We start from the raw sequence: 15,700 nt of genomic DNA on the forward strand, positions 1-15,700 counted from the left end.
AATTACATCAAACACTCTCGAAGACCTCAGTGGAATAAAAATGGAAATCAACTCCATGCAAATACATGGAAATTAAATAACCTGCTTCTGAATGAGCATTGGGTCAAAAATGAAATCAAGATAGAAATTTAAACATTCTTTGAGCTGAGTAACAATAGTGACACAACCTATTAAAACCTCTGGGATACAGCAAAGGCGGTGCTAAGAGGAAACTTCATAGCCCTAAATACCGATATCAAAGAGTCTGAAAGACCACAAGAAAACAATCTAAGGTCACACCTCAAGGAACTAGAGAAACAAGAACAAACCAAACCCAAACCCTGCAGAAGAAAGGAAATAACCAAGATCAGAGCAGAACTAAATGAAATGGAAACAAAAAAAATTACAAAAGATAAATGAAACAAAAAGCTGGTTCTTTGAGAAGATAAATAAAATTGATAGACCATTAGTAAGATTAACGAAGAAAAGAGAGAGAATATCCAAATAACCTCACTAAGAAACAAAACAAGAGACATTACAACTGATACCACTGAAATACAAAAGATTGTCCAAGGCTACTATGAACACCTTTATGCACATAAACTGGAAAACCTACAAGAGACTTATAAATTCCTGGAAAAATACAACCCTCCTAGCTTAAATCAGCAAGAATTAGATACCCTGAATAGGCCAATAACAAGCAGTGAGACTGAAATGGTAATTTAAAAATTACCAACAAAAAAAGTCCAGCACCAGACGGATTCACAGCAGAATTCCACCAGACATTCAAAGAAAAATTGGTACCAATCTTTTGACACTATGCCACAAGATGGAGAGAGAAGGAACTCTCCTTAATTCATTCAATGAAGCCAGCATCGCCCTAATACCAAAACCCAGAAAGGACATAACCAAAAAAGAAAACTACAGACCAATATCCTTGATGAACATAGATGCTAAAATCCTTAACAAAATACTACCTAAATGAATCCAACAACATATCAAAAAGATAATCCACTATGATCAAGTGGGTTTCATACCAGGGATGGTTTAACATACACAAGTCAATAAATGTGATACACCACATAAACAGAATTAAAAACAAAAATTACATGATCATCTCAATAGATGGAGAAAAAGCATTCAACAAAATCCAGCATCCTTTTATGATTAAAACTCTCAGCAAAATTGGCATATAAGGGACATACCTTAATGTAATAAAAGCCATCTATGACAAACCCACAGCTGACCTAATACTGAATGGGGAAAAGTTGAAAACATTCCATCTGAGAACTGGAACAAGACAAGGATGCCCACTCTCACCACTCCTCTTCAACATAGTACTGGAAGTCCTAGCCAGAGCAATCAGACAAGAGAAATAAATAAAGGACATCCAAATCATTAAAGAGGAAGTCAAACTGTCACTGTTTGCTGATGATATGACTGTTTTACCTTGAAAACCCTAAGGACTCCTCCAGAGATCTCCTAAGACTAATAAAAGAATTTGGCAAAGTTTCCAGATACAAGATTAATGTACACAAATCAGTAGCTCTTCTACACACCAACAGTGACCAAGCAGAGAATCAAATCAAGAATTCAACCCCTTTTACAATAGCTGAAAAAAGGAAAAAAAAAAACAAAACAAACAAAAAACAACTTAAGAATTTACCTAACCAAGGAGGCAAAAGACCTCTACAAGGAAAACTACAAAACACTGCTGAAATAAATCATAGATGACACAAACAAATGGAAACACATCCCATCCTCATAGATGGGTAGAACTGATATTGTGAAAATGACCATATTGCCAAAAGCAATCTACAAATTCAATGCAATTCCCATCAAAATACCACCATCATTCTTCACAGAATTAGAAAAGACAATTCTAAAATTCATATGGAAACAAAAAAGAGCCCCTATAGCCAAAGCAAGACTAAGCAAAAAGAACAAATCTGGAGGCATCACGCTGACTGTAAACTATACTATAAGGCCATAGTCACCAAAACAGCATGGTACTGGTGTAAAAATAGGCACATAGACCAATGGAACAGAATAGAGAACCCAGAAATAAACCCAAATACTTACAGCCAACTGATCTTAGACAAAGCAAACAAAAACATGAAGTGGGGAAAAGACACCCTTTTCAGCAAATGGTGCTGGGATAAGTGGCTAGCCACATGTAGGAGAATGAAACTGGATCCTTATCTCTCATCTTATACAAAAATCAACTCAAAATGGATTAAAGACTTAAATCTCAGATGTGAAATTATAAAAATTCTAGAAGATGACATTAGAAAAAAACCCTCTAGACATTGGCTTAGGCAAGGATTTCATGACGAAGAACCTAAAAGCAAATGCAATAAAAACAAAGATAAATAGTTGTGACTTAATTAAACTAAAGAGCTTTTCCACAGCAAAAGGAACAGTCAGCAGAGTAAACAGACAACCCACAGAGTGGGAGAAAATCTTTACAATCTATACATCTGACAAAAGATTAATATCCAGAATCTACAACGAACTCAAACACATCAGTAAGAAAAAAACAAACAATCCCACCAATAAGTGGGCTAAGGACCTAAACAACACTCAAAAGAAGATATACAAATGGCCAACAAACATATGAAAAAATGCTCCACACCACTAATGATCATGGAAATGCAAATCAAAACCACAATGCAATACCACCTTACTCCTGCAAGAATGGCCATAATCAAAAAATCAAAAAACAGATGTTTGCATGGATGCGGTGAACAGGGAACACTTCTACACTGCTGGTGGGAATGTAAACTAGTACAATCACTATGTTTCCATAGTGTTTCCACTGTTTTCACAGTGTGGAGATTCCTTAAGAACTGAAAGTAGAACTACTATTTGATCCAGCAATCGCACTACTGGGTATCTACCAAGAGGAAAAGAAGTCATTATATGAAAAAGATTCTTGCACATGCGTGTTTATAGCAGCACAATTTGCAATTGCAGAATTGTGGAACCAACCCAAATGCCCATAAATTAACAAATGGATAAAGAAACTTTGATATATTTATATGATAGAATACTACTCAGTCATAAAAAAGGAATGAATTAACAGCATTTGCAGTGACCTGGGTGAGATTGGAGATTATTATTCTAAGTGAGGTAACTCAGGAATGGAAAAACCAAACATCGTATGTTCTCACTGATATGTGGGAGCTAAGCTATGAGGATGCAAAGGCATAAGGATACAATGGGCTTTGGGTACTTGGGGGGAAGGATGGGAGTGGTGCGAGGGACAAAATACTACAAATATGGTGCAGTGTACACTGCTCGCGTGATGGGTGCACCAAAATCTCACAAATCACCACTAAAGAACTTACTCAAGTAACCAAATACCACCTGTACCCTAATAAATTATGGAAATATTTTAAAAGAATTTAAAAATATGTATAGAACTAAAACACGCCAGCATTTAGAGAGAAAGTGCATATATGGAGATTAAGAGTTCCAAGGTTCTTGAATTGTTTGTGAAATGGTAAAAACACTAATTTATATTAGGCTTTAGTAAGTCAAGGCAACATGTATAATCTCCACAGCAGTCACTAAAAATAATAATAAAATAAAGTTAACTACCAAGATAATTGGGAGAAAGGAAATTAAATAACATAAAATAATAAATTTTAGAGGAGACCAAAAAAAAGAGAAAACAGGACACAGAATAAATGGAACATACGGATATCAAATAATAACATGTTAGATTTAGACTCCAAAATACCAGTAATTACATTATTGGAATAGATGGACTAAATATTTCAATTAAAAGACAGAGATTGTAATACTGCACTAAAAAATATTTTTTCATACAAAACACTCCCTCAGCATTAAAGATAAAGTTTAAAAGTAAAAGGACACCAAAATTTATCATGCAAACACTGACCAAAAAGCTGGGACCACTATATTTAATATGAGACAAAGTAAACTTTAAAAAGGGAGAAAGTATGTGAGAGTATTTTATAACAACGTAAGGTTTAATTGACCAGAAAGATAAAACAATTCCAAAATTGTATGTACCTAATAATCTCAAATTGTAGAAAAGAAAAATTCATAAAACTCAAAGGAGAAATAGAAAAATCCACAATTTAGTGGGGAATTTTTACCATACATCTTTCAGTAAATAATGTAACAAGCAGACAAAGTATCAGTAAGTATATACAAGATCTGAAAACACATGTATCAAACTTAATCTAATTGAAATATACAGAACACTGCACCCCCAAACTTCAGAATATGTATTTTCTCAAGTTCACATGTATCATTTATTAAAAACGTGTATATGGTAGATGGGCCATAAAGAAATCTCAACAAATTTCAGGCTGGGCACGGTGGTGCATACCTGTAATTCCAGTACTTTGGGAGGCCGAGGCAGGTGGATCACTTGAGGTCAGAAGTTGGAGACCAGCCTGGCCAACATGGTGAAACCCCATCTCTACTAAAAATACAAAAATTAGCCAGGCATGGTGGCGCATGCCTGTAATCCAGCTATTCATCAGGAGGCTGAGGCACAAGAATCTCTTGAACTCGGGAGGCAGAGGTTGCAGAGAACCGAGATGGCACCACTGTACTCTAGCCAGGGCAATACAGCAAGATTCTATCTCGAAAGAAAGAAAGGAAAGAAAGAAAGAAAGAGAGAGAGAGAGAGGGAGAAAGAAAGAAAGGAAGGAAGGAAGGAAGGGAGAGGGAGGGAGGGAGGGAAGGAGTGAAAGAAAGAAAGAGACAGAGAAAGAGAAAAAGAAATCTCAACAAATATCAGAATTAAAATCATATCAAAAATGTTTTCCAACCACTGTGAAATTAATCTAGAAGTCAATAATACAAAGCTGAAATATTTCATATATTTGGAAATTAAGACATATCCTAAATAGTCCATAGATTAAACAGTATAATACAATGGAAATGATAATGAAAATATAAATTAGTAAAATGAGTGCAATGAAGCTAAAGCCATGCTTCAAAGTAAATGTGTATCCTTAAATGTATACATCATGAGAAGAAAAGCTGAGAAAAAAATCAATGAAAATGAGCCATACAGAGGGTAAGGTTTTAGGTAGATAAAAGGGAATAGGAGTGTTTGAGACAAGCAAACTAGCATGGGCCAAGTACAATCAGCTTGGGTCTATCAAGTACATGGAGATCCTGAGACTTAAGTATAGTGGGTCTGACAGTTAATGCTTAATTTCACTAAGGGAATGAGTAAACTCTGAAGAATTATAAGTCCATGAGTGTAGTATTCAAAGTAGTACTTCAAAAGCATATCACCAGGGAGGAGTGTTCAGGATGAACTACCTTCTCCCTACAGTGACACCCATCATGCTCTTTTACCGTAATGACTTGTTTAATATCTCTCTTCCCTGTTAGATTCTGTGGGGACAGCTCTGTGTGGGGACAGCTCTGTGAGGCCAGAAAGTGCACCTGTCTTCCCCATACTGAATCCCCAGTGCCTAGGATACCATAAAATAGTGTTTAGAACATAGAACATGCTCAATAAATATTTACGCATTAAAAAAGGATAGAATATATAGATGACATTGACTCAGCCAGAAAGCCATTGGAATAGTTGGGCTCAGTTTTGGATTGACACACGAGTAGATCATAGGGCTATAGTTGGCTGGCAGACAGGATGGTCTTGAAATGTACATGTGAATGCTCAGACTATTTGCTCTCTCCATTTTCTTAATTCCATTAATCATACCCCTTCATTCATTTCTTTGTTCATTCATTCAGCGACTTTGTATTGAGTACCCACCATGTACCAGGTATGTTCCGGCCCTGGAGGTACAAATGTAAAGAAAACACTTCCTGCTGAAGTGAAGCTTACATTCTAATTGGGCAATTCAGACAGTAAATATATATGTATATGACAGGTAGCAATAAGTATCGTGAAGAAAAATAAAGCAGGGAAAGAGAATGATAGGGTATGAGCATGTATGCCTTGTATCTCAGAAAACGCCATGAAGCCAGGGTGACTAGGCAGAGGAAGGGAGGGAAATGGTGATCAGAGATATAATGGGAATGGTAAAGTGGGACATTTAGCATAGACTTTGTTTTCACTCTAGAGAAAATAAGAAGCCATTGAAAGATATAGAACTGAGGATTCCCATGATCTGACTTATGAATATAAAAGGATCATTCTGGCCCTTAACTGGAGAATAAATCGTAGGAGGACAAAGGTTGAAAGAGATAGACAAGGTAGGAAGCTAATCTATAGATCATTTTGACAGCTTGCACTCTGGTCTCATCCAAGTCCACCTAAATGTAATTTATTATCTCTACCACCTGTCTCCTCTTTTTCCATCCATATTATCCAATCCAGAAATCATTACCTACTATTTTCACTATTATAATACTAGACACTCTAGTTTGGGGGCTGCAAGTTTGAAGAAGGTAAGAGTAGAGCATCGCATTCATGCCTTAAATAGTTCTATAGACAAAACTGAATACAACAGAAAAATAAATAGTACATCGTGAAAATGGAAACTATGTGGCATAGTTGAAGGTTTGGGTACCTCACAGCAGCAAATAAAAACAAAAAATAATCATAAAATGCTTACTTGAAAATCTTTGAGAATTTCTGAATTAATGCACATTTATAGACATAAGCCTAATCTTTTAGAATGCTTGATTTTTGACTTTGTTTCAAAGAAACAGATGCAATTACATTATTTGTTCACTTTATTTTAATTTACAGAGAACATACAGGACTTAATTTTTAAAATATACCAAAACCTAAACAGGCAACAGTATCAGCCAATATCAGGATATTTGACTTTTCTAATCAAAAAACAAAATTATATCTTCACAATCTTGAAACATACAATAATTTCATGTTCTTAAATATAATGCCACGCTTCCAAATACAGTATAAAACAGCTAAAGGCAAATGCTTAAAGCTGAGTATCTTCAATAGCTAAGAAAAGTAATGTAATAAAGCCTGGAATTTTATTCCTAGAAAGTATAGTTGGATTTAATGACTATCAAAAGCAATTATTATATTAACATTTACCTTTATTGGTAATAGTTCTAGAAATAAGAAATGGAGCTGTAGCAATTTAAACAATTCACTTTTCTTAAAAAGACAGCCTGACTATTGTCAAAACTGACCTGTGAGTTCACTAGCTCTACAAAAATTGTGTTAATATTTACTCAGCAGAAGGAGGAGAAAGTTCAAAGCAAATAAGAGTTACAAATTACCACCAACTATATGCAAAGCTACATAAATGATTTAATATAGTACTCTTAATGCTACTGTATATTCAAGAAAATCAGAATGTAATTCAATTTTAATATGTGGGTTTTTACAATTTATAATTATATAGACATGATCATTATTTGTCTGCTTAAAGAGTTTCTCATTGCTATTGATTTGCCTTTCTTTGAAAATCAGGAGACTATAATAGTTCCTTTAGCTGGTGCATCTCAAATCTGTTGCTAAGAGAAAAGAACCTTGAATAAAGAAAAAAGCATGTCACTTCTTTCAAGCTTCATTTCTCCTGTTTTATCAGGGGGAAAAAGGGCCTTATAAAAATTGACCAATGCAGTAGAGTTTGAATTTATATTCTCCTAAAATGGTAAACATAACAAATTGAGAACCAAACGCTCAATTTTATTTCATGCCAATTGTAGCTGGACATAATTATAGCAGAAGGACTGACTTTACAGCAATTGTAAAAATGTAAATAAGGCTTTAAAACTCACTCAGGAATTATATTTTATAAATGAAGCTTTCATTTTAATGTAAACAATTATCTTAGGGCATGATATGCATTATTCAAAAATGTTCTGCCTTTGTTACCATTGAATTGGTAGTTATACTTCAGAAAACCGAGGGACAGAAACACCTGTTTCTTATCAAATCATATCTCCTAGTGATTACAATAATTTTATGTACAAGACAGACTTTAAAATTTAAATACTGCAATATTCTGAAGTTTATATTTTTAGATAAAAGTTTATTTTAAAAGTATCAGTGGAAAATGTGAAACAAAATGTAACGACAATTATCAATTTTAGTCCAAATATTCTTAATAGCAAAGTATCAAGTGTCTACATTTAAAATGCTCTTCATAACTTGTATTGATTTTTGTCCTAATGCAAACATTTAATTATTAAAATTTGGAAAAATAACTAAATATTTAAAAATGCGACAAAAACTTTCAATAATTTCTTATATTTTCTTCAAATCACCCGCCCCTTTGGTTAGTTATTTGTCTATATAAAATTAGGATAATACTAAATGTATTTTTATAAGTTTGCTGTTTTATTAGTTCCAAAGCTCATGAGATATTAAAGCACATTTTAGTTGAAAAAAAATCAAATGGCTTTTAAATCTATGTTTTCTTTTAAAAGAATGAAGTCCATGCCAAGTTGAGTCATGAAGAGAAATGTCAGTGCGATCCCTGGCAGCTGCTCGCTTCCCTGGGAAGGAAGGGCTGGTTAGGAGTACAGTAGCTAGCAAACCCTTCAGCACTCCACAAAGTCACTAGTGGGAAAAGAACAAAGGCCTTTCCAATGCAACTAACACAGATGTGCCCAAAGGCAAACTGTCAGAAACAGTTAAGATGACAGCTACTCACAGTTCATTATTTCCTTCTCACAGGTCACTGGGTGACAAGCTGGGTCAGCATGCTTTGTTGGCTGTCCCAGTCCTTCTCCACCCCCTATTCCATTTAAAAAAGGGTAAAGGACTCCTTTGGATAAACTAATGTAAACAAACACATTCCAGACACTTAATGCCAGAATATGGCATTTACTTTACTTTGGACCAAACTTAGAATTCAATGTACACACAACTTATTTTATCGAAGCAAGGGGAGAAGCACACTTCTATGCCTACTTTTCAGTGATCATTTCAGATTGTGTATGTGTGTGTGTGTGTGTGTGTGTGTGTTTTAAGAGGTAAAGAAACTGAAATGACATCTACTGTAGTAAATTGTGGAGGCAGAGGGGGAAGAATGTAGATAAATCCCTGCCTTAAGAAGAAAAAGAAGAAGAAGAAGGCACCTGGAGCCTATCACGTATGGAGCCTATCACATATGGAGCCTATCACATAAACCCTGAGAAATGCTCACTAAGAAAATGCCTCTGGAAGATTTCCTATGCAATCAAATCCCAAAAAGATTTACTAGTCAATTCCTGTTGACTAAAAAAGCATAAATCTAAGTAAAACCCCTATTAAAAATTCTTTTCTATCTCTACTTGTTTTCAGAACATTTTCACAACACTTGAATGCTTACTACTTTCCTGGAAACTTAAAGACATCTCAGTTAATTCTAACAACCTCAGATAGGTCTTCTGGTATGGCAGCTGACATTAACTGCCCTGTCTTTTTTGGCGCCACTTTTTCTAATACTGTATTCCTTTCTTCCAAAGTGCAGTCATCAGACTGCATTGCCTCAGGGAAGAAGCAACAACAGAATGCAAAAGCCAAATCCCTAAGCTACCCAGTGCCCTATACCCTTAGAGAAAATATTTTTAAGCATGGGAAGGGTGAAATAGGCAAAGCAGGTGAGTTATCATGAGGGCCAGGTACAGCATGAGGCAAATACACAAACCCCATATATGTTTCAGGAATCTGAGAGCAGAAGTAAACTGTGCCTCTTTCTTGAGTAAAGCCCAGGATAAGGATGAAAACCCAGGATAATAAGGTCCCAAGATAATGACAAGCGCCAGCTTTCCCTCAAAAATGGCTGAGTAGAAATGGCTGCCAAATAAGCCTAGAGAGGCCAGAAACAGCCTCATAGAGCGGTATTACGAGTTCTCAAGTGTCCCAGTGTTTCTTGAGTTCCTATTTTAGATGAAAACATCAGACAAGGACTTTCCCCAAGGGAATTACATTCTAGTGATGTGAGAATAGTGGAGAGGGGCTTGACTATCTCGCTGCTCAGCCTGTGGTCCTATTGTAGATGGAGCATCAGGGAGTTGAGAATCTTGTATGTGATTAAAAAATAACTAGCAGGAAAAAGAATACCTGGAACTTAAGTTTCCGTACCGTTCTGACACCCCATATTATGATACAGCAAGGTACTAAATTTGTTACTTTGTGTTCTATCTTCAAAACAACAAGTACAAAAGACTTGAGGTTTAAATAATAAATTAAATAAATAATAAATTGGAGAGTCACTTTTGCTATCTATCAGAAAAAATGTTCCCTTCCTGTAAAAATTCCAGGTGGAATATGTAATTTAGTAATATAAAATAGCTTTTTTTTCTTTTTTTTCTTCTTTTTAATTTTATTATTATTATACTTTAAGTTTTAGGGTACATGTGCACAATGTGCAGGTTTGTTACATATGTATACATGTGCCATGTTGGTGTGCTGCACCCATTAACTCGTCATTTAGCATTAGGTATATCTCCTAATGCTATCCCTCCCCCCTCCCCCCTCCCCCCACCCCACAACAGTCCCCAGAGTGTGATGTTCCCCTTCCTGTGTCCATGTGTTCTCATTGTTCCAACCCCATCAAAAAGTGGGCAAAGGATATGAACAGACACTTCTCAAAAGAAGACATTTATGCAGCCAAAAAACACATGAAAAAATGCTCATCATCACTGGCCATCAGAGAAATGCAAATCAAAACCACAATGAGATACCATCTCACACCAGTTAGAATGGCGATCATTAAAAAGTCAGGAAGCAACAGGTGCTGGAGAGGATGTGGAGAAATAGGAACACTTTTACACTGCTGGTGGGACTGTAAACTAGTTCAACCATTGTGGAAGTCAGTGTGGCGATTCCTCAGGGATCTAGAACTAGAAATACCATTTGACCCAGCCATCCCATTATTGGGTATATACCCAAAGGATTATAAATCATGCTGCTATAAAGACACATGCACAGGTATGTTTATTGTGGCACTATTCACAATAGCAAAGACTTGGAACCAACCCAAATGTCCAACAACCATAGACTGGATTAAGAAAATGTGGCACATATACACCATGGAATAAAATAGCTTTTAATTGAAATAAGTTTTTTGTCTCTTTTCATGCAAGTGACATTTCTATCTACAGTCCATGTATTTAAATTTAGGAAGGCTGGGTGTGGTGGCTCATGCTGATAATCCCATCACTTTGGGAGAGCGAAGTGGGAGGATTGCTTGAGGCCAGGAGTTCAAGAGCAGCCTGGGCAATATAGCTAGACCCCATTTTTACAATAAATAAATTAATTAATTAAATCAAATAAATTTAGGAATTTCCTTAAACTTTAGTGAATCTGATAAGAATTATACGGCTCCTTTAAGAGTATTTCAGTCAACAGTAATTTCAAACAATTTTAGATTAAAATTGCAATTTATAAAGTCAGTTTATGATTTAGAACATCAACCCCAACAAAATAATACTAATAAACTTCAGTTTCTAATGAAATAAAGAGTATCAGAGAAATTGTTTCCATTTCTTACCCAAGGATAATTTTTCAATTGGTTAGCAATATCAATGATGTTATTTTTATTCTAGGAAGGGAAATAGGGTGGATTTGTTATCACTGGTTAAGACCATCTTTTGTGCACTTAACCTTGAGTCCAAATATAATATTCTCATGGAAAATAAAAAGGATTGCCCATGGAATAGTCTTCTTCAACACAGCTTGGTATTTTAACAATTGGGTGTATGGTCTGTAGTACCTTAGCTTAATTATGTTAATGATAGTTATTTCATAGCATTTTAGTGAAATCCCAGGACAGCAACCCATCCTAAGTATAATAATAAACAATAACATACATCAATCTTCAACAAAATACACATAAATGTCGCCTTTCTTCATCAAATGTGACCCAAAAACTACTACGCTTGAAAGCCAAAGGGCTTTTGAGATATTTCAATAATCTTCAAGAAATCAATCTTACATGAAACTGAAGGAAAACATCGAATGTCATTGAGCAATAAAGCTCAGTTCTGTCAGTACCCTACCTCTGAGCAGAAGCCTTAGGATGTTTCTCTTCCAGTTTCCTCACCAGTGCTACTGTCAGCTGCCCCGTCTCCTCAAGAGAACCTTCTGGCATTAAATGGGTGTCTGAGGGTTCTGGCAGTTGCTTCAGACCAGGGTTGCTGGCACTTTCTTGCAAAACCTAATAAATGAAATATAGGAATCATGTAGCTAATTTTCATTGAATGGAAATATCTAAACTATACATGCCAAAAATATAACACTGCAGTTTTCATGGTTCCTTCAGTGTTTCTACAACACATTAAGTCCTTGTACGTGGCCAAAAGAAAAGAAGGCAATCCTAAGAAAAAAAGGGTATCACGTCTGTTTAATAAAATGCTTATATAAAGCTATATGTTTACATAAATATAAATGTGCATATAGATATTATATTATGTGTATTATTTTAAACTATCCGTAACATTAAGTTGTGAATTTGTGCTTGCCTCCTGAAAACAACTTGAACATTTTTTCTCTTTTCAAAATATATATTAGAGAGCTATTTCTGTCTTGCCTCTGGCTCCCTACACTGACCTCTTCTGCTAAGTTTCTGCCATGTTCCTGATGAGCTGTGGTCCAGGCACCATGGTGAATGTGATACTCTGTCTGGGTCACATCTACTTGTGCATTTAGCTCCTCTAGGTAGGTCAGAACAAACTGAGGATAAGCCTGTAAGAAAGGAAAAAATAACAAGTAGTATCACCCTTATAAACAATAGCCAAAAATCCATCCAACTGGAAAGAGAGGAGGATAAATTACATTAATAGTAAAAAGGTCTGGCTAATAAACTTTGTACTTTATTATCAATTTCATAACAGAATCAAGCCAAATGACTTCAATATTAACGTTTCTAATTAGCTGTTTAATCTGATTAAGTTTCGCTAGATAGCTCATTTTCACCCTTAGATAAGATTAAAACAGTAAAACAATCTTATACATTAATAACAATAGCTAAATTTATTGAGTTATTTCTATATACAAGGTATTATTGTATACACAACACATGTATGTAATTGTGTAGTTGCTATATTGTTTGGAAGTATTCAATTCTGCTCTAGAAGATAAGAAAACAAATTGAATGAATGAAAGAGCTGCATTAAGCACAGATAAGATAGTAACCTGAGAAGTGTCAGACACAAGGTAGAGCATATGTCTATGAACATAGAAAGGGCTAGAAAGACAAAATAGACATTTAATATTCATGACTCACTAAATAACAAACAAAGCAAAAAATATTTATGATATACTAAATACAAATGAAGCACATGAGGCACACAAAAATCATGAGGTCTTTAATTAGCCACCCATTGTTGACTCTCATTTGGGATCTTCTGAAGGATAAAATCTGTCACTGCTCATCAGGCTAACTGGGGAGCACAGCTACTGGTCAAGCGACTCACACACAGCCCTCATGGAACAAGTGTGTGTCATTGTCCCAGGCGTCTTTTATTTGTTGGGCTCCCCGGTCAAGTTTTCATTCTGGTTCTTGTAACTACACCAGCAGCAGGAAAGAGTAATGTAGCATAAAGGGGGGGATATATAAATACTGCAGACCAGATTCAGGCTAATATGACCCTTCAACCCACTCGTGTAATATTTCAGTTATGTTAATCCGGCCCATCTCTCTTTCCTTACATTTTGTTTTACATTTTAAATTGATTTAATAAGTCATGATGTGAAAATTTTAATTTGTTTTGTGCACTTTTGTGTACCATGGGCTCTAGCCTAGCTTACCAAGTAATACACTTGGAGGCTACCCTTGCATGGAAGTAATTTCCCACATAACAATAAATTTGAATTTTAATCCTTGCAACAGCACTTTGCAATGGGTACTATTATTGTGCTCATTTTAAAGATGAGGAAGCAGACACAGGGAAGTTAAGCAACATGCTTCAGTGTCATCCAGCTTGATTAATAGTCTGTCAAGCCTAAATATGCTGCCACAATTATAATATAAACTCCTTACTGCACTTTTTAAAGTGTGGAGCTAAAATTCTAAAAAACAAAAATTATGAGGGAGTGTTGAGTAGAGAAACGGCACTAAGGTACTTATATTGTTCTGGAAAAACAGATACTAAATAACTTTTACCTTTGTTAGAAGATGTAATGTAAATATGTATGTTTAAAATGTGAGGCACTCCAAAACCTTAAATGCATATTACTAAGCATAAGAGTCGATCTGAAAAGGCTACAACTCTGGAGACAGCAAAAAGATCAGTGGTTGCCAGTGAGGACACAAGAGGTGCAGCACAGAGGGTTTTTAGGGCTGTTAAACTATTCTGTATAATACTATAATGGAGGATATATGTCATTATACATTAGTTCAAACCCATAGAATGTGCACCACCAAAAGTGAGCCCTAATGTAACCTGTAGACTTTGGTAATGATGTGTCAGTGTAGGTTCACCAGTTATAACAAATGTACCACTATGGTGTGAGATGAAGATACTAGGGGAGGGTGTACATTTGTGAGGGTAAGGGATATATGGGAACTGCCTTACTTTATGCTTAATTTTGCTGTGAATCTAAAAGTGCTCTAAAAAGTAAAGTCTATTATTTTAATGTAAGGGGCTCCACCAAAAGCACAAGTGACAAAAGAAAAATAAATTGTACTACATCAAAATTTTTAAAAAATTGTGTTGCAAACAATGCCATGAAGAAAGTAAAAACACAACCTACAGAATGAGACAAAACATTTTCAGATTATAGGTCTGATAAGGGATGTGTATCTGGAATATATAAAGAACTCTTATACTCACTAATGAAAAGACAAATAACCCAATGAAAATACAAGCAAAGGATCTAGTAGACATTTCTCCAAAGAAGATAAACAATTTGCTAAGAAAAGATATTCAACATCACTAGTGATCAGAAAAATACAAATCAAAACCTCAGTAAGGTAATACTTTTTACCCACTAGGATGACAAAGAAAAACAAAATCAAAATGACAGAGAATAACAAGAGTTGGCAAGAACGTGAAGGGGAAATAGCTTGGCTAGTCCTCAAAATGTTAAATGTGGACTTTTCATACGGCCCAGCAATTCCACTCCTAGTTATATACCTATGAAAAATGAAAACATACATACACACAAAAACTTCCATACCAATGTTCATAGCAACATTATTCATAGTAGCCAAAATAGTGGAAACAAATAAAATGCCATTAACTGATAAATGTATTAAAAAGGTGATGTTTCCATACAATGGAATATTATTTGGCAATAAAAAGAAATGAATTACTAAAGCATGCTACAACCTGAATTAACTCAGAAAACATTATGCTAAGTGAAAAAAATCAATCACAGTAGGCCACATATTATATGAGTCCATTTATATGAAATGTCCAGAATGGGCAAATCTATAAAGGCTGGGGAGGGGGGCAGACAGAGGCGGAGGAATAGATGTGAAGTCCAAGATGTCTTTTAGGGAGAAAGAAAATGTTTTAAAATTAGATTGTGGTGATGGATGCACAAATCTGTGAATATACTGAAAAACATTAAACACCTAAAAATAGGTGAATTATATGGTATGTGAATTATATTCAAGAAATCTGTTTTAATGTAAGAAATTTTTCAATTAAAACAGTATATAAAGTATAGCTTTAAACCAGCAAAGAAAAAGAAGAGAAAAGGGATCCAGAAAATGTCAAGAAGAGATTATTTTATGCAAATTAAAAGCATAATAAAACAAATCTTTGTTGAATTAATCAACGAGTGTATTAACTATGTAATTATTTTTCTTTTTATGTCCTGACATATATTAGTTGTACA

General features: G+C 35.0%; 1 protein-coding gene across 1 annotated transcript in view; it reads right to left on the bottom strand.

Moving 5' to 3' along the window:
- DCDC1 (doublecortin domain containing 1) overlaps positions 1-15,700 on the bottom strand; it is a 401,001-nt gene that overhangs the window by 98,666 nt on the left and 286,635 nt on the right. Inside the window, exons 19-20 of the mRNA XM_055356896.2 lie at positions 12,464-12,598; positions 11,914-12,071 (exon numbers count right to left, since the gene is read on the bottom strand). Coding sequence (XP_055212871.2) covers positions 11,914-12,071; positions 12,464-12,598 — 293 coding nt within the window. The remainder of the gene's footprint in view (positions 1-11,913; positions 12,072-12,463; positions 12,599-15,700) is intronic.

The sequence above is a fragment of the Gorilla gorilla genome, chromosome 9 (assembly GCF_029281585.2).
Source record: "Gorilla gorilla gorilla isolate KB3781 chromosome 9, NHGRI_mGorGor1-v2.1_pri, whole genome shotgun sequence".
In the NCBI taxonomy this organism is placed as follows: Eukaryota; Metazoa; Chordata; class Mammalia; order Primates; family Hominidae; genus Gorilla; species Gorilla gorilla.